This window comes from Hyperolius riggenbachi, chromosome 5 (genome assembly GCF_040937935.1).
Source record: "Hyperolius riggenbachi isolate aHypRig1 chromosome 5, aHypRig1.pri, whole genome shotgun sequence".
In the NCBI taxonomy this organism is placed as follows: Eukaryota; Metazoa; Chordata; class Amphibia; order Anura; family Hyperoliidae; genus Hyperolius; species Hyperolius riggenbachi.
Window position 1 is genome coordinate 12,749,690 of NC_090650.1, and position 26,087 is coordinate 12,775,776.

At 43.7% G+C, this 26,087-nt stretch overlaps 1 protein-coding gene across 5 annotated transcripts in view; it reads right to left on the reverse strand.

Moving 5' to 3' along the window:
- ETV1 (ETS variant transcription factor 1) overlaps nucleotides 1-26,087 on the reverse strand; it is a 115,175-nt gene that overhangs the window by 42,372 nt on the left and 46,716 nt on the right. For all 5 annotated transcript variants that reach the window (XM_068235091.1, XM_068235089.1, XM_068235088.1 and 2 more), the window contains 2 exons: nucleotides 8,529-8,658; nucleotides 3,005-3,193 (listed from right to left, as the gene is read on the reverse strand). In XM_068235091.1, coding sequence (XP_068091192.1) covers nucleotides 3,005-3,193; nucleotides 8,529-8,658 — 319 coding nt within the window. The remainder of the gene's footprint in view (nucleotides 1-3,004; nucleotides 3,194-8,528; nucleotides 8,659-26,087) is intronic.

Genomic DNA, 26,087 nt, shown 5'->3' on the forward strand with positions numbered 1-26,087 from the left:
AACACCTGATCTGCTGCATGCTTGTTAAGGGGCTATGGCTAATAGTATTAGAGGATCAGCAGGACAGCCAATGGAACTGGTATTGTTTGAAAGGAATTAAATATGGCAGCCGCCATATAACTCTAACCTTGAGTTCACTTTAAAAGAAGAGAACACTATGGTCTTCAATGCAAAACAGCAAATGATTCTCAAACAGCCATTTACGACTTGTAACGCAGATCACCACTTTATAAACTGTCCCCGCAAATTTGCAACGGAAGTTAAAGGACAACTGAAGTGAGAGGGATATGGAGGCTGCCCTATTTATTTCCTTTTAAGCAATATCAGTTGCCTGGCATCCAGCTGATCTCTCTGACTGCAGTAGTATCTGAATCACACACCTCAAACAAGCATGCAGCTAATCCAGTGAGACTTCAGTCAGAAACATCTGATCAGCTGCATGCTTGTTCAGGGTCTAGGGCTAAAAGTATTAGAGACAGAGGCTCAGCAAGACTGCCAGGAAATCTGCATGGTTTAAAAGGAAATCGATATGGCAGCCTCCACATCCCTACCTAACTCACTCTAGTAGGCAGTCAGCCATCTGGCTAGGTAAGAAAAAACAAGGGTTAAAAATCTATGCAGCTGATGAGTTGAAGTACAAAAAAAAAATAAATATAAATAACTATTCCAGGGCTGTGGAGTCGGTCCAAAAATCCACCGACTCCTCAGTTTAGGATTCCACCGACTCCTCGACTCCAAATCCTCTAATTTGCATATTATAATCTTGTTGATTGAAAGTATGTAACGTGAAATTCGTCTCTTAACTGCCAACGCTTAGGAATTTTACAAGACAACTGAAGTGAGAAGGATATGTAGACAACTATATTTATTCCCTTTAGACTAAAACTAGTCCTTGGTAAGAGTACTTGTAAAAAGGTACAGACCGGAACAAAGAACATCTATCAGGCCCTAGGCAATGTAACCGTGGGTACATGTAAGGGTGATGTGCAGGTACTCTGCAGGGGAATGAGGAGATTCTTCCTCTATTACACATTCTTCATGTACAATCTGAACATGGATCAGGCCCTAGGCAATGTAACTGTGGGTACATGTAAGAGTGATGTGCAGGTACTCTGCAGGGGAATGAGGAGATTCTTCCTCTATTACACATTCTTCATGCACAATCTGAACATCTATCAGGCCCTAGGCAATGTAACCGTTGGTACATGTAAGAATGATGTGCAGGTACTCTGCAGGGGAATGAGGAGATTCTTCTTCCATTACACATCTGAACATGGATCAGGCCCTAGGCAATGTAAGTGTGGGTACATGTAAGAGTGATGTGCAGGTACTCTGCAGGGGAATAAGGGGATTCTTCCTCTATTACATATTCTTCATGCACAATCTGAACAAGGTTTATGGGTGACAGACAACACCTCTCTGTTCAATGTGCACAACATTCTCAGTGGATTCCCTGCAGCTCTGTGGGGAGTGCATATGTAGAGTATAGTACTACTGTGTAACAAAGTAAACCTGAGACAGATGAAATTAAAGTTTTATACATACCTGGGGCTTCCTCCAGCCCCCTTCAGGCTAATCAGTCCCTCGTTGTCCTCCTCCACCACCTGGATCTTCTGCTATGAGTCCAGGTACTTGAGCCAGTTTGGCGTAGTGCGCATGCACACACTCCGCCGCCGGGAGCGTACTACACCTGCACAGCACTATTACACAGGTGCAGAATGCTCCTGGCTGTGGAAACGGCACGTAGCCAGACTGCTCTGACTGGCTGAATTACCAGGACTCATAGCAGAAGATCCAGATGGCGGAGGAGGACAGCGAGGGACTGATTAGCCTGAAGGGGGCTGGAGGTAGCCCCAGGTATGTATAACACTCTTCATCAATCTCAGGTACCCTTTAATTTGTAGTCACCAAACCCAATTTTAACAACATATCAAATGATTTGATTTCATGAGCAAAGAGAGTGCATATATTTGCATAAACCAGCATCAATGCAGAATTATTTCCATCTCATTGACCATCTCTATTAGTGACACAGCTACACATCAGTCTTTATTCTTACAGCATAGATGTTATTTAGTATATATAAGAGATTCATGTGTACACAGCATAAATACAGTCACAATCAGATGTGTATATCTGACCTAAAAATACAATGACTGCTTTATTGAAGCATCATAAGTAACTAATTTTGATTGGTTTATTTCATTTTTGTGGACTAAGCACAGCTATTACTGTATATATACACATTATTTTTAATGACTATTATCTGAGAAATAGAACATTTTATTATATATTTTCTATTTTAATTACAGTTACAAATTCATTAGGAGTCGGTGCATTTTTTCCCGACCTTGACTCCAGGCACCGAAAATTGCTCCGACACTACGACTCCGACTCCACAGCCCTGAAATATTCAAGCAGTACAAAATATACAGTATACAATTTATTACCATTAAATATCTGATCAAATTTACACTTTATGGAGCCCACTTATACATCCTTTATTTAGCATCAGAAGGATTTTCTACATAAAAAAAGAAGCTCTGTAGCCAAGTTGCCAAGTGCAAGACTAAGGCCTCAATTCACGGAGCATTATCAAACGTTTATCAAACACTTTATCAAACGTTTGATAAATTTACCTCATGGGTAAAATCTCATTTTAAATTCACTAAGGTGTTATATATTTATCGAATGTTTTACAGATAAAACGTTCAACAAATATATAACACCTTAGTGAATTAAAAATGAGATTTTACCCATGAGGTAAATTTATCAAACTTTGATAAAGTGTTTGATAAACGTTTGATAATGCTCCGTGAATTGAGGCCTAAATAGGAATACATGTTTGCTCAGAAGTTGAGGTTTAACAGACTACACCAACTTGCCCACAACCAGCAAAGTAAACATTGGATCTCTGCGTACTATGCTAGCAGCGGGTATGGGTAAAGCGGCTGTTGGCTTTAACATCTGAATGGACGGTTAGGATGCAGAACGGCTGTCTCACCTGTGATCCATGGAGTAGCTGCTGTCTGGGAGGGGCTGGGATGGAGGAAGATGTGAGGGGAAGAGGCGGTCTGGCTTCGGGTTCTGAGTGGTGTTAGGTGACGCATGATGTAAAGGGGACACTGGAGTGCTGGAAGGAGTTGGCGGATTAGAGGGCCTCATTCCAACTTGCGGTTTCTGATCATAGGCACTAAACAGCAAGACAGAAACACGGATTAGTGAAAAATGACAACAGGCATTCAAGAAAAGCAGGTACAACCATTCATCTGCAAATACACCCGCCCACCTCGCTTATAATCCACATAGATGACTTTGTCCCGGCAAGATGTATGCCGTTGCCAGATTTTACAGATTTTTCTGAAAGTTTTCCACCCAATCAGGAAAAAAGGGCACACACAGCAAAAGCAAAAAAACAAGGGCACCGCCATAGGCTGCGAAGATAAAATCTGCGATTAGCAGCGACGGAGGGAAATTTGGGAGCAAGGAGGCGGCCGATAAAATGTGGCAATAGATGGAATTGTGGGCGCCTGGAAATTGCGGATATAAACAGTGGGCGCTTCAATTACATCTATTGCCGTATTTTATTGGGGCCCCTGCACATTACCCTCTATTGCCGACAATCGCAGCTTTTATAATTGCGGCCTATGGCGACACCCTACTTTCTGCAAAACACAGTTTTGCAGTAGGGTTTGAATGGGGTGCCGATTAGCGGCAATAGTTGGAATTTTCGGCGTCCTTTGCGCCTGCCATTTATACCCGTAATTTCCGGGCGCCCAAAATTCCATCTATTGTTACTAATCGGTGTTTTGCAGCGGGGGATGGGGGGTTAAGGTTTTGGCACCATGGGGGAGGTCTAAGGCTTATATAGGTGTATTGTCTAGTCACTACAGGTCTCTCAGAGGGGCTCACAATCTAATTCCTGTCATATGTCTAGATCGTGTAGTGTAGGTTTCATTGTCTAGGGCCAATTTAGGGGGAAGTCCATTAACTTATCTATATGTTTTTTGGGTTTTTTTTATGTGGGAGGAAACCTGAGTGCCTGGAGGAAACCCACACAGACACGGGAGAACATATAAACTCCAAGCGGATAGTGCCCTGGCTGATAATAAAACCGTGAACCCAGATCTGCAAGGCTAGAGCGCTAACCACTATGCCACTGTGCTTGGAGCTCGTCTATGATCACCTGGATAGACCGGACTCCTACGCCAGGATCCTCCTACTGGACTTCCGCTCAGCATTCAATACCATCAGCCCTAAAATACTTCAGGACAATCTCGCTGCGCTAGGAGTCCACCCCACCCTACGCCTGTGGATCACGGACTTCCTCACCAACAGGTCCCAGGTCGTCAGGTTAGGCACCATCTCCTCACAACCTAGGATCACCAACACAGGGGCCCCACAAGGCTGCGTCCTGTCACCGTTTCTGTTCTCTCTGTATACGAACTGCAAATCCACGTCAGACTCGGTAAAAGTAATCAAATTTGCCGACGACACAACCATTGTGGGTCTCATCACCAAAAACGTTGAGAAGGTGTACCGCCACCAGGTTGAAAGCATATGCCGCTGGTGCAGAGAGAACAGTTTGGTCCTAAACACAGCAAAAACGGTGGAGATGATTGTTGATTTCAGGAGGCGCGCCTCTACCCCGCCTTCAATCCACATGGATGGCATGGAAGTGGAAAGAGTCCCCAGTGTCCGCCTACTGGGCACAACTATCACCAATGACCTAAGGTGGAACACCAACACTGCCTCAACACAGAGGAAAGCCCAACAGAGACTTTTCTTTCTCCGCCAACTGAAAAAGTTCAGTATGGCCCAAAAACTTCTGACAAATTTCTATTCAGCCACAATCTAATCAGTCCTATGCTCGTCAATCCTGGTCTGGTAGGCCAGCTCATCCGCCGGCGACAGGCTCACACTGCAGAGGGTCATCAGATCTGCAGAGAGGATCATCGGGAGATCCCTTCCCACGCTGGACCTCCTCTACCACTCCAGGCTGAACACCAGAGCATTAAAGATCGCAAACGACATCTCACACCCAGGCTACTGCTTCTTTAATCAGCTCCCCTCGAGCCAGAATCTCCAGTTCCGATCCATCTACACCAGGACCTCAAGACATAAGAACAGTTTCTTCCCCTCGGCTGTCAACCTCCTGAACTCTCTCCATGGAAATGCCCATCCCCACCCCACAATACTATGAACGCACTGAAGCACTCTGCACATAGACGGCGCTCCAGCTCAAGCATACTTTTCGGTTGTTTTTTGTATTGTAACTTATGCCACATTGTCTCCCTCTGCATAAAGGTTATATAATGTTCTGTATTCTGTATAATGTTCTGTTCCTACTGCATGTCCTGTCCTGTATCTGTAACTACTGTATATCGTGTATCAGTACCCTGTACGTGCCAAGCCCAATTCCGAGCACGACCCAGTCGTGCTTGGCGAAATAAAGTCTGATTCTGACCATGCTGCCCTATCTTTATGCAAGGGATACAACAATAACAGTCAAACAAAGGGACAACAGCATTGCACACATGCAAGTTATTTCTTTAACTTTGTGCAGAGTTGCCAATGACCAGCGTAAGGTCAGTTTAGGGCGGGGAACGGCTGGAGGTCAAGTTTTAAACAAAACAAGAGACAGCCTTTGGAAACATCGGAATGGTCACCCATCCTCGTCTGAGCACCTTGCCAGTTCGCAAAGCATTCAGTGGCTGAGGCGCAAACCCCGTAAATCACTCTAAAAGCCTGTCTCCCCCTCGCTATGCAAAAATACATTACAGTCTAGAATAGCAAAAGGTTAAAAAGCTTTTTGAAAACACTCTGCTGAGAAGCATTATTTTTCACTGAAAGGTACGAAAAGCCAGGAGGCCCCACAAAGAGCCCAATAAATTACCAAACTGGCAAGTTGAGGCCAGTAAATTACGAAGGTGTCTTTGCATCTCGGGGCGATGATGGGGAATTGATATGCTGAGTTTGCACGGACAGCATCATTAGAGACGGAGACAAACAAACTGATCTTCGGTATTTAACGTATTACGGCGCTGATAGTTCAAGTACAAGTCCGGGCGGGTAAAAGGGACATCTTTATGTCCCTTGACAAGTCCCTAATCTATTAGGGACACATTTCAGCTGTAATAAAGCCGTACATACTTCTACTGACTGATTACTGATCCGGACTCAAAAGCTCAGAGTTTGTCTTCTCAGCATTTAAAGGAATTCAATATATGAAGCAGAATTATGCATGAAGCCAACAGACAGGCCTTGCATCTGCTTCATGCTGGGAATGGGGTGGGGCTTTCAGACTAATGCAACTGTAAACAATGTCAGCGACACGCCAGTATCTTAAAACAGAGCCAAAATCATTAGGTGTACAGCATTATAATTCAGAAACTCATTTTAAGATACTTTAATCACACTTAAAGGACAACTGAAGTGAAAAAATATATAATAATAAGGCTGATGTATTTACTTTTATACAATACCAGTTGCCTGGCAGCCCAGTTGATCTATTTGGCTGCAGTAGTGTCTGAGTAACCCCAGAAACAAGCATGCAGCTAATCTTGTCAGACCTGATCTGCTCCATGCTTGTTCGGGGTCTATGGCTAAAATTAGAGGCAGAGGATCAGAGGGGCTGCCAGGCAACTGGTATTGTTTAAAATAAATATGGCAGCCTCCATAAACCTCTCGCTATAGTTGTACGTTAAGAACACTAATGCATTTTGTTCAAAAGGAACCAATTTTTCAAATTGGAACTCATGTTGAACCCTAACAGGAGGGGTGGTTTCAAAGTCAACAGCCTCACGCCAAGAAAAGACTTGAAATACGAAACATTTTATTTTTTGATATAAAGTACACCACAAATGTCAGACACTTGAAATTTGGCAGATGCATTAAAATCAACACACTACAATATAACCGCATCCTAATCAGACCACACTGCTCCCATGCTGGGCTGCAGATGACTGAATCAGCTCTCATAAGTATAACGTTAAATAAATTGCTGTAACTTTGTCTCTCGTATTTTCCTGCACAGAATCTGGAAATGGTGAATAAGACGAATCGGGATGCGGTGGTGGACCAGCCAACCCAAAACAGACACAAGTACTCTCTCAGAGGTGCCAAGCATTTTCTGGACCCCGTGCTGTGTATCACTCCAGTTGTTTATTGCCTGAGAAAGCAGGATATTGCCTGTGAAAGGCGTTGCAACTTGTCTTTGGAGTATATGAATAAATTGTTTACTACTTATTCGACAGTACTTGTGTCTGTTTTGGGTTGGCTGGTCCACCACCGCATCCCGAACGTTTTAAACGTTTTTAGTGACTTTTATCCTACTGGCGCCTTAAAAGATGGCAGCGCTCAGATGCCAACAACAATCAATATGATTTATATTATTAAAACATATGCAATGTCTACACCAATATGGTGTATACTCCGGATAATCAGTGTGTGTCACCCAGTTCCTGAGACTATGGGTGCGCTCCTAGAAGAAAGGCTTGAGTAAGTCCTTCAATTCAAATATAGTCTCTGTGCCAGGTCAGCGCTTCAAACCTTAAGTACACTCTGTGGGAATTACACCACCACCAGGAACACCCTAAAGGATCCACACTCACCAATACTGGTGGGCCAGGTATTACAGTGGCCTTATTGCGCCTCTGGGGTATTTTCAAGGCTCCCAGTCCCCACACCCTGTGGCTGGTCTCTCCCAATCCAACGTCCCTTTTTATCTTCTTAGAGCAAGTTATACCTCAATGCAAACAAACACTATCATTGCGCAGATATCAGTAAAAAATGACACTTTATTAAAAAAGGTTCCACTCACATGCCATCAGCTATAGGTAAGCCTGTGGAGTATTGGAACGGGCTCCACCCCGTGCGGCCTCCCAGGCTGACCGCCGTATCGATGTTGCTGGGGTCCCGCTCGTTCCTCACACCACCGCGTCACACGCTCCGGCGTGTGTTACTTCCGCATGTGGCTCCTCCCTATCGATTTCGTCATAAATGACTCATTCAGGGTCATCATTCAATGACTCATCCCCTGAATGAGTCATTTATGACGAAATCGATAGGGAGGAGCCACATGCGGAAGTAACACACGCCGGAGCGTGGGACGCGGTGGTGTGAGGAACGAGCGGGACCCCAGCAACATCGATACGGCGGTCAGCCCTGGGAGGCCGCACGGGGTGGAGCCCGTTCCAATACTCCACAGGCTTACCTATAGCTGATGGCATGTGAGTGGAACCTTTTTTAATAAAGTGTCATTTTTTACTGATATCTGCGCAATGATAGTGTTTGTTTGCATTGAGGTATAACTTGCTCTAAGAAGATAAAAAGGGACATTGGATTGGGAGAGACCAGCCACAGGGTGTGGGGAGCTTTGAAAATTTTCTCAAAACTTGCCTCAGGCGGCAAAAAGACTAGGGCCGGCCCTGTCTAAACTGCATACTTATACATGCAAGTCAGAATTATTAGCATGTCATTGACCACTGACAGTCTCTCGCAAAAGCCAGTGAGTAGCATCCACCCACCTGACATTGTAGAGGCACTTCTCTCCATAGCTGAACTTGAAAGGCTGCTCCTGGCTGCAGGCGGTGGTCACTTCCGAGCAAGGACTGTGTGGCTCTTTCTTGATCTTTAATGGGACACCGTGAAAAGCCACTGGGGAAACAAGACAAGAGTGATGTTAGGAGAAGACTGTAGCTGGCATTATCCCAGAAGAGCAAGACTTCCTGAGATAAGATCGCTCATCCAAGAACATCAGGAGGTGGGATGAAGACATGGTCATTAGGGCATTCCCACCACAAAGAAATGAGCAGCTGAACAACATGATGGACATTATGAGAACCTTCAGCTCCACTTAGGCTTCTCTCAGATGGCCAGCTGAAGGTGGCGAATTCACCGCCCGTCAGCTGCTCTCCTACAGGCACTTGTGAGAGCTCGGTACCGGCACTGGACAGACGCGCCAAAATCCCCCCCCCCCCCCCCCCCCCAGGAGTCACATCTGAGCGTGGCTGCAGCCGTGCTTAGTCGTGACAGGTCAAGGTTTTCTGCCGCCGGGTAACGCCGCCTGCACCCAAATTGGGCGGCAGATGTGTAGCTGAACTGCTTGCCGAGCACCTAGTTCAGTTGTATATCTGAAAGAGGCTTTATCGAGGTTCTTCAAGGCTGAAGAACATCAGAGAACTTAAAGCAAACCTGAACTGAGGTTTTCCTCTACTGGATTTCCTGTCTGCCAAGGAGATGCTTGTAATTCTGGTCAATTCAAATGAGCAGGGAGTGAATTTAATTGGCATTAATTCCTTGCAGTATACAAAGGGCATAAAATATGCATGCAAGCTAAAATTATTAGCATATCATTGACCCTCTCTGCCATGATCTGCATGCCTAAATAAAATTGCGTTGCTCATGCACAGTATGATCTAACATTGCTCAGCAGTGCTGTAGAACGTAAAGTACATGGCTCGAAAGGTTCAATTAAGTATGGCAAGTAGTATATAAAGTAAGGGTTCATTGTGGTCTAAAACTCTCCCCAAAAAAACAATTCCACAGAACTGTAGTAAAGGATTATAAGAAATGGAAGGGACTTTGCCGCCTAGGCAGGATTCCAATGGTATTGCAACCCACATGTCTATTTGGTATACATCTTTGGATGCACTAAATTAACTTTAGATCTGTTTTGACTTGTACTGCCTTCATCGTTTTCTTGCGACTGAGCTCTAGACTAAGTGAACCTCGCTCACGAAACACAAGGAGTCTTCTAACAGTGGTGGTTATGTGATGCCCAATTTTTCAGCATTCACAATTATAAATATATAATGTATTGTGTCCTGTATGTGATTGTATGCACTTGCCAGTAGGCACCAAGCCATCTTAAAAACTGGGGCACTGTCTCAGTATGGAATGGACACCCCTCTTTTGGAGTTTATTACCTTTATGAGAACAGTATACAGTAAATACTAACATTTGTACAGCACTGTTCTCCTGTTGGACTCAAAGCTCTCAAGAACGGCGGCCACTAAGGGTGCAATCAAGGGGCTACCTTGCAGTGTTAGAAAGTCTCGCCCGATGACTTCTTACTGAATAGGTACTGACCCTAAACAGGATTCTAACCCTCGTCTCCCATGTTAAAGGCAGAGCCCTTAACTACTTTGTGTCAGAAGGTATACAACTAAATAGGTTTGGGCTTTTTGCATTGACCATTCTATCATTTTTAGTTTCATTTTAAGGATTTTTTGATAAAATATTTTTGATCTTTTACTCTAATGATCAAAATCCACTTGACAGCCCCTACTGCTTCTTGCAGGGTTTTGCTTCAGATACAAAAGTTTTGATACAGCAGGAAGTGAGGTGACCTGAAATTGTTTGCCTTAAGAAGACCAAATTCAACATAAATGGTCACATAAGGCTAGCTCAAAAATAAAATAAAAATCTAAAGTAAAAATAGAATGAAGAAATTAGAAGAGGAAAGAAACCGTGAAAAATAAAATGGATAGAGAAAAAAATAATATATATAATATAAAACAAAGCCAAACAGAGGGAATAAAAAAATAAAAATCCTAATGGAATAGACTAGAGAGGCTCTTACTAGCAGGTCCTCCCTACGGGGGCGTCTCTTGCCGGGCCGAACAATTCCCATAATGCTCTGCAGGTCTGGAGAGTTCATGCTATGGGACATCTGAGCTGAATTAGAGCGAAATGGCAGAGTAGCCTCGCCATGTGAAGCATTCAATACCAATTAACGGTCCACGTCACTCATGTGCATTCACTCCCCACCCCCAACCAGTGGACAGCAAGAGGACAATTCAATTACTTCATTTCCTCTGCTCCGAATTCCCACATGGATCAGATGTTGCAGAACTGGAAAACCAGGAGATTCTCTTATGGTTTGTTTGTTTGTTTGTTTGTTTTAGGGGTTGTTTAAGTTTATAGTTTTTAACAGCAACTCCAGCTAATTTAAAAAAAAATATTTTAATTTTAGGTGAAGTTGGCGTTAATTGAGAATTAGAACTACAAGGGATTTTGTAAAAGAACCCCCCCCCCCCCCCCACAGTAATTAATAATAATAACAAACAGATCACAACTATGTCATATACCGGTATTATGTAAATCAGTGAAGAAAACATCTTACAACGGGCAAACACTGACTAAATACTGGTCATTTATAAATGAATAGCACAGGGTCAGAAGCCAATGAAATAGTCATCTGACCAGTGCGTGGAGTTCAGCTGTCAGACAGCCGAGTGCAGCGTCAACAAGAACAGGAAAGCGCAGTTATGGGCGATGGAAACTTACGCCCCCGCCAGGGAGAACAGGCAGTAAACGGTGTAGAGATTTCAATCAACGCAAGTCCAGAACAGGCTTATTTAGAGGCCTGTACTTAGAAGATATGTTTTGGTCTTCGCTCCTTTACTTCCACGACTCTTTGTTGGATTTCCCCTTTTTCGATTCTCTGTGGCTTTTTTTTTTAAATTTTTTTTATTTTATAATTCTATGCTGAATTGGGAAAACAGTCATTTTTCAAACTTCTTCTAAGCACTTCAACTTTTTACTTACTTACTTTTTTCAACTGTAAGAACCCTTCTTAACAGAGGCTACTGATTTATGTCTTTCTTTAAAGGATTTCATGTCCCTTGTTGACCCGAAGGCCATATATTTTTCTACTCTGTTTGGAAATGTATTTAACCTCCACTATGTTTAGAGGCGGTAGACCACCAGTGGTTAATTATGGTGGGTAGATGCGATGTCTTGGATCACGTATGTTTTATGAACAGTTTGTAGTCTGTTATGAATGCGAGTTTATAATCCCAAAGCTGAAAAATTGTATCACTGAATATTAGAACTTATTAAGCACCAACAAAAATATTTAGTGTACAGAAAATAATATTAAACAAAACACTTTTCCATTAAGCCCCCAGCTGAGGCAAAGACCACAACCATATAGAAGACCCCAAAACTCCACTTGGGCTTAAAGAGAAACTCCAACCAAGAATTGAACTTTTTCCCAATCAGTAGCTGATACCCCATTTTACATGAGAAAGACAATGATTTTCACAAACAGACCATCAGGGGGCGCTGTGTGACTGATTTTGTGCTGAAACCCCTCCCACAAGAGGCTCTGAATACCGCGGTACTGCTGGCAAACTGCCACAATGTAACAATGTTCAGAGACAGGAAATAGCTGTTATTAGCTGTCTGTAACAGACAGAGCAGCTAGAAACAGCTACATAACCTGCCCACAGTAACAATGTCACCATGTAATAAATGTCAGAATGTTAATCTGGGAGAGGAAAGATTTTACAATGAGCAAACACTGACTAAATCATTTATACATAATTATGGTAAAAAATGAAGCACTTTTTTTACTACATTATTTTCACTGGAGTTCCTCTTTAAAACCGGGGGAAAATAATAAAAAAAAAAATGAACAGAATAGATAAAACAAGCACAACGTTTCGGTCATTCGACTCTTCGAGGTTTTTTTCCCCACCGCTTCCAAAGTCCATATACATTAAAGTTAATTTTATGAGAAAAAAAAGGTTAAAAGTTAAGAAATATACTGATTTGTGTGGAACGATTGGCTGATTCTGCACTAGATGATTTATGGAAAATGTGGGCTTTTACCTCCTTGTAGGCCTAACGAGATAAGGGGAAGGTCGTTGCGATGATATCGTCTCATTTCAAAGCCTGTGAGGGTGTGTCCCAGACCATGCTTTGGCAGCTTAAAAGCCTTGCAAAATTGAGTGGTCTCCCGGCTAAGGCCCCATACACACATCAGACCATAGTCTTTGGAAAATGAAAGATCACAGACCAATCTTACCACCCTTCATGTAGTATGAGAGCCATACTCTACACAGTCTTTTCTATGGAGCTGAACTCCACATCAGAAAAAAATCTTGGCAAGATGCTGCACACACAGATGCTGTACAGACACAAAAGATCAGTATCTGCAAAAGATCTGTTCCTGCCAAAAATCCATTCCTGCAAAATGCATTCATAGTCTATGAGATCTGCAGATCATCATACACACCTTGTTTAACTGACATTCTTCTGCAGATCAGACAATCATCTGCAGATCTGAAAATCCATCCTGGTGGATCTGATCTGCAGATGAATTTCAGTTAAACAAGGTGTGTATGATGATCTGCAGATCTCATAGACTATGAATGCATTTTGCAGGAACGGATTTTTGGCAGGAACAGATCTTTTGCAGATACTGATCTTTTGTGTCTGTACAGCATCTGTGTGTGCAGCATCTTGCAAAGATTTTTTTCTGATGTGGAGTTCAGCTCCATAGAAAAGACTGTGTAGAGTATGGCTCTCATACTACATGAAGGGTGATAAGATTGGTCTGTGATCTTTTATTTTCCAAAGACTATAGTCTGATGTGTGTATGAGCCTTAAGGACTACCATGCCAATTCTCCAATCTAGCGAGTCCTTTCCATTTCCACTATATAGGTGAAATATTTCTACACATAGAGCATCTTAATTGTTCATGTTGGCCATTTGCTCTGATGTTGGAGATAAGCCACTAAGAAATGTGAACTTTTTATCTAGATTTGAGTCCAAAAAACTAAAGCAAACGAAAACTTGATAAGTGGGTAGTTTATGATCTCCGATTTTTTTAGGTCTTACATTTGTTCTCCCTCAAGGAGGAAGAAAAAACAAAACAAAAAACGTCCTCTACAGAAAAAATCCAGCTATTCGGCACTCGGAAAAAGCCGCTGCATCTGATACTAAGAGGCTCCCTTCCAGCTGACTGACATTTATGCAAGGGAAAAAAAGCAGCACGTTGATTTTTTGCAATTTACTTTACCTTCCCACATAGAGCTGGTGCATGTAAAAGCCTGTTAAGTACTGAATTATTTCTTATCAAATCTCCATCATCTGCAGTCATGATCAACACTAATTAAATTACGGCCTCTGAACATGGCTCCAGCTTGCTGGATATACATTTTGCTCGCACGCCGCGGACCGAAGGGGGGGTGGGGGGAGGAAAAACAATCTTTAATGCTTGCGGACGGACATCTTGACTTTGCCGTCGTATAACACTCAGTAGCTCTTCAGTGGGGATGCTGAGCAAGGACAACAAGATGCTAAAACGTTTACATATTGCCAATGTTGCAGATTTTACAGAATGTGGCATTATCTGAAACAAGCACAAACATTCTGGCCATAGGAGAACGCTTAAAGGGCCACCGGCGAGAGATAGGCTATCTGCGGCGGTTTCACAAATAGCTTTCCCCTGTTACTACATGCTGAACGGTTAAAGGACAACTGTAGCAAGAGGTATATGGAGGCTGCCATATTTATTTCCTTTTAAGCAATACCAGTTGCCTGGCAGCCCTGCTGATTTATTTAGCTGCAGTAGTGTCGAAATAACACCAGTAACAAGCATGCAGCTAATCTTGTCAGATCTGACAATAATGTCAGAGACACCTGATCTGCTGCATGCTTGTTCAGGGGCTATGGCTAAAAGTATTAGAGGCAGAGGAGCAGCAGTGCTGCCAGGTAACTGGTATTGCTTAAAATGAAATAAATATGGCAGCCTCCATATACCTCTCACTTCAGTTGTCCTAGGAACTATAGTAAAAATAACGTAATGAATGAGATTGCTTATTCTTTACAATATTCATGTATAGATTATTAAGTCAGTGGTTTGCATGTTGTAAAATCTTTCCTCATCCAGGCGAAAATATATAACAGGTGATGACATTTTAGTCCTGTCAGCTGATCTCTACAAATGTTTGTTTCTGAGAATTCCAAAGTCAGTGAAAATAAATGCCTGGTTTCCCAGAATGCTCTGGGAGGAGAATTCTGCCTAACAAACAGCCTAGGCAAAATATCACTGGGAGGGTGGAGCTACACCTGCACCCTCCTACCCCCACAGGCCATGCCCTCCAACCAGAGACTGGCAGCCACAATAGGCTTCTTAAAAGAGGTGTGGCTTCAGCTGACAGTTCAATCACTTTTCACCTACTTGACCATTTGACTACGGATGAGAATCTATGAAGTTGCACATCAAGTATTTTATATAAATACCCAAAAAATTAATTTCCACTAAAACAATATTATACTATATTCTCTAAAGTTATCAAAAGTAAGACTCTTAAGCTGGCCACTAACGGTCCAATTTCTAGCGAAAAATCGTTTGAGCGATCAGAAATTCTGATCGGATTGGTTGTAAATAATCTCCATTGGTGGACACAATCGATTGAAAAAAATGTCGCCCGAATGAATTTTCGTCGAACGAAAATTTGGATTTTCTTGGTGGTCGTGATAGATAGGAAGCAATGATTGGTTAGTTGATGGTGTAGTGAACGATTTTTCGTCCGATCAGAATTTCTGGTCGCTCAAACGATTTTTCGCTAGAAATTGGACCGTTAGTGGCCAGCTTAAAGCACATCTAAAAAAAAAAAAAAAAAAAAAAAAAAAAATGCTTGGCACCAACCCCTTTTTTTATTACAAAAAGAAAACCTGTTGAACTAGGTAGCCCCAGTTGATGCAGCAGGCTAACCCCTCCCCCTCCTGCACGCAAGATAATTTATTTATTTATTTCAGTCTCATTGACCATCCCTAGTTTCTAAAGAAAGAGAACAATTTAAAAGTACTCCTTAAGTGAATGTAACCATTGACAATGAATAGGTTGTGTGATAGGTAACTTCCTACTAAACATCTTGTCACCGCTCATTGCCTTATGCCTGGTACACAACATGCAATTTTCCATCAGATCGACAGGTTGAATTGACCATTTCTGATCGATTTTCCAATTTCTTCTGTACAAAATTGATCAGAAAAAAAGGATCGGACATCAGATCGGACCTGTCGGGAATTATCAGTTCGACCCGTCCATCTGTTGGGAAATCACGTGGTGAGTCCCAGGCATTAGTGGTCCCTCCCATTCCCTGTTCTGTTCTATTTTAGTATTTCGGCTGCCCATGCAGTGGAACATCATTGGCTGGAAGTGCCCGGGGAACAGGCTGAGCATGAAGTTTCCTATTACGCATGCCCAGTAAAGAGAAGCGCTCATGCCTGATAGAAAGACTATGGGCACAAGTGCGCCAACACTTGTCGGTACAAAAATCATCCGACTCCGAAGTTTATGAAACCACCGACTCCAACTCCAGGTACCCAAAATGGCAACGACTCCTTAGTCTAATACACAGTGTTCTCCCCAGGCTCTTTTAACCGGGTGCTCCACTCGGCTATTTTTTCATGCCACCCAGTTGGAAAAATTTTTGGGGGGAGAACACTAATACTTACTAGGACTGTGGATTTAGTACAAAAAATAAATAAATAAAAAAATTCATCTGACTCTCGACTCCTTGGTTTATGAACCCTCCAACTCCAAGTACCCAAAATTGCTCTGACTCCTCGACTCAGACTCCACAGCTCTGCACTCTAAAGGTGGCCACACACCATACAATTTTTTTAAATATCTGTTCAATTTAAGAATTGCAATCAATTTTTCTGACTGATTGTAATATTTCAAAAATATGACCAATGTACCACACACCTATGTTCAATTTTTCCCCAATTATGATAAAAATGATTGGAAACTGAGAAAATTGCTTGGGTGTGTATATTAATAAATTGACAAACACACACCATACAATCTTTAGTGAAATTGAATATATATATATATATCTGGCATTCCGGATAGATAAAAATCGAAAACAGGAAATCTGATTTTTCAGTCAAATGAAAAAAAAGCTTTCGTTTTTTTCGGGAGATACGATCCTTTTTATCGAATTGCCGTAAAATCGGATAATTTTATTGTATTGTGTGTGGCCACCTTAAGCCTATTTGACAAGGGCTGATAAAATAGGTTCCTCTAGGTTTGCAGCTCCACACCCTTCTGCGAACGAGTGCGGTCACACTGCATAGGCGCACTGACGGCCTGCGCAGTGTCATAGAGACGCTCGCGCACAAAGGAAAAAGCGGTGCACAAGCAGATTTGTGCTACTGGGCAGGCCATCTTGTGCTTGTGCAGTGCGATTGCATTCATTTATGGATCAACACAAAACTATTCTACAAGCCTATTCCACAAGCCCTTCTCGAATAGGTTCAAAGGGCCCCATCGCTGAAATGGCGGGCTGGAGGGGGACTGGGGAGCTCCTGATTTATCCAGAGGATTCCCTCTATTATTTATTGTATTTATAAAGCGCCAATATATTACGCAGCGCTACTAAAGTATCTAACTTTTTCTCTTTTTAAACCTCAGTTACCCTTTAAAGTGGAGCCTGTCTAATTCCCCCCCCCCCCTTCCCGTGACTAATCACAACTGTAATTTGATCTCTCAGCTGTGTCCGCTCAGAAACCTTCTCTGCCTCGGTAGAGCAGCTAATCTGTAATCACAGGGTGTTAACCCTATGCCTGCTACCATGAAAGCAGGAAGTAAACACACTGCAGATTTATTGCAGGATTTGTATCAGCTGTAATAAAGAAATGTTTTTTCTTTCAAGGTTATTCTGCTGTTGCTTATCTTTTAGATCTGAGAGGAAGTTCTGGGTTCAGGTGCGCTTTTAGCACAAGTGCCACAGGTTACTGAGCATGTGCAGTTCAAAACAGGCGTATGTGTTCATAACAGAGCAGAACGAGAGCAATCCCGAATGTAACAAAACAATAGTAACAGGTGTATGCAAGAAGTTATTTATCACATTAATTATTTTTTAAATTTGTAATAGTTAAACAGATACAGGAGATTCTGTATTCAATCTAAAGGACAACTATAGCAAGAGGTATACAGAGGCTGCCAAATGTATTTCCTTTTAAGCAATACCAGTTGCCTGGCAGCCCTGCTGATCCTCTGCCTCTAATACTTTTAGTCATAGCCCCTGAACAAGCATGCAGATCAGGTGTTTCTGGCATTATTGCCAGATCTGACAAGATTAGCTGCATGCTTATTTCTGGTGTTATTCAGCCACTACTGCAGCCAAATGGATCAGCAGGGCTGCCAGGCAACTGGTATTGTTTAAAAGGAAATCAACATGGCAGCCTTCCTATCCCTCTCACTACAGTTGTCCTTTAATTCACTTTACGTTTTGCTTTAACAGCTCAAGGTCTGTTCCCGCACAGAACTCACTCCTAGCAAAACAGGAGAGATCCGCCAACGCTGACAACGATCTGTGAGCTGAATCTCAGCAGAAGGCCTGGTACGGAGATAAGGGCGAGCATGTCACGGGCGCTCTCAATCTGTCTCGCCGTGGCACAAGAAGGGGTGCAGCTGACATGCATCAGAAGAGAGTGCGTCAGTCGCTCTCCAGCACAAGTCCCTCTGTCACAGCGCATGCCCTTCCCCCAACGCCAAAATCCATTACGGCGAGGCCTAATCTGAACCATCAGCACAGAGTGCCTTTTACTGAGTCATTAAGCCGGCTCTCCTGTTTACTGAGCCCAAAGAGAGATGTGAATTATGTCTGTGACAAATCCACCAATAACGTTCTCTAAACTGCTATTAAAACCTAAACTGGGAAAAAAAAAAAAAAAAAAAAAAAAAATATCTGGTCTTTCTTTCTTCACTTTGTGATCTGATAAGAGGACTGTCCAACCAACTTTTTTCAGAACATTTTTATGTAAATAGATAACAAAAAAACGGAGGCCTCGTTCACACATAAAATCGTAATCGCAAATGCAAGCATTTTGCGATTTTGGGCAGCGTTTTTTTCCCCCTCCTGGCGTTCCACTGCGCGCTGCGTTTCTGGTAAAAGCGCTTTTCCACAGTGGTTTTGTAATTCACTCCCTGACGCAAGTCAGGAAGTGACCTCTTTGACCTGGAAAAGAATAAATACAAAGTATCTTTCTATACCTTCCATTATGGTAAAAACGCCCCAAAAATGGTCCAGGCACCGCTTCGCTGAACACAGCGCACAACCCACGCTGATATGACCCTTCTCATAGAGATTCATTGCACAAGCATTTTGTGGGCGATATTAAAAATCTGCCTGCGCTTGAAAAAAGGCCTAAAACGCCCCTAGTGTGAACGGGCCCTTATAGTATATTTCAAGGGACATGACCAGGGGGGCAACTACAAATCATGCCCCCCCCCAGCAAACCTTTCACTCCCCCAATAATCCCACCCTTTCCTTTGCCTACCCCTGCTGACCCTCACAGCCTGGGCCCATCTCACCGGGGTCATAAAACAATCGTCACACCCATAAGTGTGGCCACAAAAACACCTGATCTGAAAGATGGGCCCCTGTATCAGAGGAGAGAAGTAGTAGCTGCTCCCCTGTAATAACGCCCCTGGACCTGACCAATCTTTTAGTACATCAGGAGTATACTGTATAAGAATTGTACATACATTGTATATTTATACAAGCTCATATGCCGGGACCTGGGGTCAGAGTTTACCACAACGAGACCCTACTGTATCTATAAGGGCCACACGGACATCTTTGCGGCGTTAGACAGCCACAGTGCTCGTTTAAAGGGCAACTGAAGCAAGAGGGATAAGCAGGCTGACATATTTATTTTCTTTTTAACAATGCACATTGCCTGGCTGTCTTGCTGATCATCTGCATCTAATACTTTTAGGGCTTGTTTCCACTATCGCGAATCCGCATGCGTCCAACGCATGCGGATTCGCACATGTAAGGTAAGTGGATGGGCCCGTTTCCACTGTAGCGTTGTTGAGGTGCGTTTTTTTCAGCGGTGAAAAAACGCACAAAAGAGCCGCAGAATTCGCCTGCGAGTGGAATGCATGCGAATCGCAGGCAATGTATTTAATAGGGAAATCGCATGCGTTTTTCTTACGCAGGTTTTTACGCGATTACTTTGGTTCCTATGCGGAATCACACGCGTAAATGAACACAGGCAGTGACATGGTTAAAAACGCATATAGCCTAACCTATGCGAAATCGCATGCGTAAGCGCGTAAAATAACGTGTAAAAAAAAACGCACCTGCATGCGATTTCATCAGCGGTGGAATCCAAGCGATTCCGCACCGCAATAGTGGAAACGAGCCCTCAGCCATAGACACTCAACAAGCATGCAGATCAGGTGTTTGTGACATTGTCAGATCTGACAGGATTAGCTGCATGCTTGATTCTGGTGTGATTCAGACACTACTGCAACCAAATAGCTCAGCAGGGCTGCCAGGCAATGTGTGTTGTTTAAAAGGAAATAAATATGGCAGCCTCCATATTCTTCTCAATTCAGTTCCCCTTTAAGCGCTGTCCAGTCCAATGGATTGACAGGCATCGGTATGGTTCGCTTACCGTAATTTACGCAAAATCTGCACTCGAACAGGTATTTATTTTTTTTTTCCCGGGACGCAACCTGCAGAGTCCAGCATTGGCAACCATGTCACTTCTGTACACCGCACAGAGTGGACGTTGGGGAGCGCCACCAAAGGAAGCCAAAAGCTTTTTTTTATTTATATACCTGGAATTATATTAATTAGACCTGCAGATGGTGTCCGGAAAGTACATTATCCTCTCTGACACAAACTAGATATATTTTTCATGGCTGCTAAAAAAAAAAAAAAAAAAAAAAAAAAAAAAAAATCAGGTCAGGAATCCAACCCAACACTTTCCTGAGCAAGGGGCGGAGCCTGCACTGACTTTTCCTTCCCCGCACCCACTCGGTCATGTGCAAATAGGCGGAGCATCAGAGGCACTCACAAAACGACCCTCCTGGCAAAGCTGACCCATGGAGGTTTTGGAAACCGACACACAGGACAGCATTTTGTGGCTCCTGGATGAATTTTATAAACAGCACCGCACTGCACAGTCCACGGTATGGACAGCCCCGTGCCAGTAAAAAGAGAAGCCCAGCGTGGGTGGGGTAGAGGTGGTGCAGGGCAGTGTGCGCTACTCTGCACCGCGGGGGTCGGGTACACAGGCCACAAATATTGAGCGCTGAAAGCCCTGCAGTAGATCTGTGCAGCGATCAGGAAAAATATAATCGGAAGTGGTCAAAAATTCTACCTATGGATCATATTGTATTGCTAAACTGAATGAATAACATTAAAAACACTACAAAAATGAGCATACACTTCCAGTCTTCCCAATGCCCATCTAAGCGGCACTTGGACGGCAGACACACTCGGACGGTTGTTTTTGCCACCTTTGTACATAGCGGCCGGCAGAAGGAGCGAAAGAGACAGATGGTCTCTATTTAAAGAGAACCCGAGGTGTGTTTAAACAATGTTATCTGCATACAGAGGCTGGATCTGCCTATACAGCCCAGCCTCTGTTGCTATCTCAAACCCCACTAAGGCCCCCCTGCACTCTGCAATCCCTCATAAATAACAGCCATGCTGTGAGGCTGTGTTTACATCTGTAGTGTCAGTCTCAGCTGCTCCCCCGCCTCCTGCATAGCTCTGGTCCCTGCCCCCGTCCCTTCCCTCCAATCAGCAGGGAGGGAAGGGATGCAGGCGGGGACTGGAGTTCTGCAGGAGGCGGGAAGAGCAGCAGACTGACATTATAGAGATAAACTCAGTCAGCTCTGACAAGCTGTTTGTCAGCAGCATGGCTGCATTTTATGAGGGATTGTAGAGTGCAGGGGGACCTTAGGGGGGTTTGGGATAGCAACAGAGGCTGGGCTGTATAGGCAGATCGAGCCTCTGTATGCAGATAATATTCTTCAAACCCACCTCGGGTTCTCTTTAACTCATCTGTGCAGCTGTAAAACTGGTTACGGCCAAAGGTGATGCTGCTAATGTTAGGAGGAGGATATTGTGTTAAGCCCCAGACTACCTAATTGATTTTCTGTTAGTAAGCAGTATTTTTTTTTCTTTTTTCTTGCTTGGGGTAACATAATATCTAACAAGTGCAACCTGACCCCAAGGCTGCTTGTCACACCACGGCCTTTGAAAGACTTAAACGGAGGAGGTCATCTCCGACACGACTAACCCGAGTCCTGACTTGTGTAGGTGTGAATAAGGGGAAGCTTTCTCCGCTAAAGGACACCAGCTGACAAAAATGCAGGAGAGCAAAAAAGAAAAAGATGCAGCTGAAACTCCGGGATTTTAGAGCACAATTCACAATGGGGGTCAGAGGAGGGGTGATGCAGTGACATCATCAGCCTAGCTCTGGAAGCCTGTAAGGGGTGTGTCTGTGACCAGCCTTCTCAGCCTTAACCTGCTGAGCGGTCTGGACGAGCTCAGCTCGTCCAACACCGCCAGAGGCTGCCGCTCAGGCCCTGCTGGGCCGATTTGTGTCAAATAAAAAGCAGCACACGCAGCCGGCACTTTGCCAGCCGCGTGTGCTGCCCGATCGCCGCCGCGAGCAGCGGCGAAAGAGGGTCCCCCCAGCCGCCTGAGCCCAGCGTAGCCGGAACAAAAAGTTCCGGCCAGCGCTAAGGGCTGGATCGGAGGCGGCTGACGTCAGGACGTCGGCTGACGTCGATGACGTCACTCCGCTCGTCGCTATGGCGACGATATAAGCAAAACAAGGAAGGCCGCTCATTGCGGCCTTCCTTGTTTATTCTGGGCGCCGGAGGCGATCGGAAGATCGCCTCCGGAGCGCCCTCTAGTGGGCTTTCATGCAGCCAACTTTCAGTTGGCTGCATGAAATAGTTTTTTTTTTTATTTAAAAAAAACCCTCCCGCAGCCACCCTGGCGATTTAATCAGAACGCCAGGGTGGTAGCCCTGAGGAAAAGAGAGGTCTCCTGGCTGGCAGAAATCTGCATTTGGCTTGGTTTAAACTGCAGGAATACTGGAGGCAGGGGTATTTATTAAATGCATAGAGGAGAGGAAGTTTATTCGTCCTTACATACTATGCATGTTGTGTTGCCGATGCAATGCAAAGGTGCCGAAAAAGTTGTGACCATACAGTGATGCAAACAGTACAATGAAAGTATGCTTCACTGTGACTGTGAACACGCACTTTGTCCAGTAAACACACAGTGCGTTACTGCGACTAAACCCACCACCCCCTATGGGTTCATACCATAGAAATATCATTGCATCATAATGGGATGCACCGATTTTGTCCATTGCGACGGAACACAATGGATTCAGTTGTGTGCATTTATAGGTTGGGGGGGGGGGGCGCATGTATGTGGTAGGGGTGGATATAGTGTGTGTAGTGGGAGTATATGTACTTGGTGAAATGTCGAAATGTCCCACCCATGCAACCACCCCCAATGACAAATATAAGTAGCACATGGGTAGCAGTTCAGAGCTAAGTTCAAACACCAACAAATCACAAAATTCCAAAGTGTTTATGTCTTTCAGATTATGCACAATTATGTTTCGAAGTCAAACAAGACCCCTTCATCAAGGCAATAAACCCAGATCAGGTCTTCTGACTGCTAAAGGACGTTTACATTACTTTCCTTGTGTGTCGCAATTGACCGATCATGATTTATCACCTTAATGAAGGGTCCCCTGTGACTCCAAAATGTGTGATCCGTAGGGAACAAGGTTCAGAATTTTGAGAATTCGTGGCAATCTTTTCCCTGAACTGCCAACAGAATGGCTGGGCTGCGGCTGGGAGAACTTGCTCATTGTTGCTAGTGCATTCACAATCAGTCCATGAAACAAATCATTTCAAATACAGGTAAGACTGAAAAGAGGATTATGAGAAAAGGAAAATGTATTTAAAGTGGCTGTGAAATTATTCTTTAAAGTGGGATAAAACGCTGACATTACATTCAATAAAAAATGTTCCTACTTTTTATGACCCATATAGTTATCATAATTGCTTTTGTGCACAAGTAATATTGTCCGTTTACAAACTACAAATTCCCAAAAGTACAGTTTATCTGCTCTGAAAGCTGCTATTGCATTTTCTTGCATAGCTGCTGTATTTATATATTAAAATCTATCTAGTGACCTCTTCTCAGCTCTTTCTGCATCTCAGCTCTTTCTGCTTCTCAGCTCAATTTCAGCAGTTTGCTAATGTTTACTTAATGTATCGGTCAAAGGAATGCAAACAAAATAGAAGCTGCCCACTGAAGAAGAAAGTGCTGTGATTAACCGTTTGAATGCGGTTCTGCTATAATTTTTTTGTAGTTGTAGTAGATTTTATGCTGTAAATAATCTTTTAGAACTAAGATGAAATTCTGAGTTTCATACTACTTTAGGAAAGAGGCCATAGCTGCATTTGACGGGCCGGTTTCTATGTTCTATAACAGTGATGGCTAACCTTGGCACTCCAGTTATGACAAAACCACAAATCCCATCATGCCTCTGCCTCCCCGAGTTATGCTTAGAGCTGTCAGAGTATTGCAATGCCTCATGGGACTTGTAGTTCCACCACAGCCGGAGTGCCAAGGTTAGCCATCACTGCTCTATAACGTGCTTAAAATGAGCATAAAGTTTACATCTAATCAGAACGACTGGCGCCTCACTGAACACCGCTGATGCAGGAGTAACGTCACAGATCTGAGTGCGGTTCCGCTGAAGCGGTGCGTTTCTGTTAGGAGTTCAGAACGTGTTGAGAAAATCTTGGATGAAACTTTTTTTATAACGTGACTCAAATAGAGCAGGCAGGTGAAACGCAGCAATCCTAATATGGGACACGCTGACCGCTAATGCGATTACACCTCTAAGCTACTTAACTGACTGGAGTTTAAGGGTTAGGAAACGGTGACCGCAGTCCAATCGCCTCGAGGACAACTGCAGGCCGCAGAGACCAGATTTACTAAAGGTGTCCACTAACAGTACAATCTCCCGGCTGGTTGACCATACCATCGATTCGATCGGGTACTGTTCATGCTGCTGGTCTATTAATTCTAATTTCAGGAGAATTCTTTTACTCTCCCTAGTAAGACAATAGCAGGTAATGTGTGTGCTTAAAGCCCAATCTACACGTTACAATTCCCCATGCGATCGATTCGAATGGATTAAATCCAAGAGATCCGATCGGGACTTTGCATTAATAACTAACCACAATCGATCACACTATCGATCAATTCCCGATTGGACCTGTCGGATTTAATCAATTCGATCAATCACACAGGGAATTGTAAGGTGTATATTGGGCGTCAGTCTGGCATTTAATTTCTCCCCTGTTGGCGGGCCGGAACCATCGTTTCCGACAGTTGATCGGTCGGGAAATTGGATAGTTAATGGGCACCTTCGAGAATACCAGCGGGGATAGCTCACTGACTCAACAAACTTACACCGTACATGTAGGAGTGATCTGCTGTTAGGTGGCCTACCTGGATCATATCAGAACATAGTCAGGATGGCAGAGAGGATTGTGATTTCAGTTGTGGGACTGCAGCTGCATGCAGCGCCCAGAGCAGTGGCCAAAAGAACCTACGGCTCGGGAGGCAGATGCTGCTCTTTTGATGGCTGCATTTGGCTCACAGACTAATCAGTAGGGGATAATTCACTCAGCTACACAGCTCAAGCAGCACAGCTGAGTGTGGCTACGCAAGTAACATTTTCAGAGTGGGCACACTACTGCTGTAGCATGCACTACTAACTTACACTCCCCCCAAAACTAACAGCTACTCCAATTGTCCCACTCTGGGCCCTGTCAGGTCCAGTGACTTTGTAGGACGAGATCCACGCATTTTGATTGGCCTAATAGGCTGCTTGTCAAGTGACAGGCAGCCTATTGGGCCAATCAAAGTGCGGGGATCTCGTCCTACAATGTGAATCAACCCCCAGGTCAGCTAGCTAATTGTACAAGCTGTTAGTCTGTGTTTCTCCTGTCTGGCTCTCGGGGAAATTGCTGATGTTGCTGAAACCCAAGAGAAGCTGAAGACGTGTTTGACACTTCTGCTGCTTGGAGGATGAACTGTATACACATCACCATGGCAACAGGGATGCAAGCCCTCTGCTGCACATGCGCACTGTGCCAGTTTGAAACATATTGTATGGCTCTCACAGAATTACATTTCTAAATACGTGGCATTTATGGCTCTCAGCCAAAAAGGTTCCTGACCCCTGGTTTAAGATGTTTGCATTAAAATCTCCGTATGTGGCTTCCGTCAACCTTCCCCCTCCCATTGGAGGAAACAATCTCTTATTGAAAGGACTTAAAGAGAATCTGTATTGTTAAAATCGCACAAAAGTAAACATACCAGTGCGTTAGGGGACATCTCCTATTACCCTCTGTCACAATTTCGCCGCATTAAAAGTGGTTAAAAACAGTTTTAAAAAGTTTGTTTATAAACAAACAAAA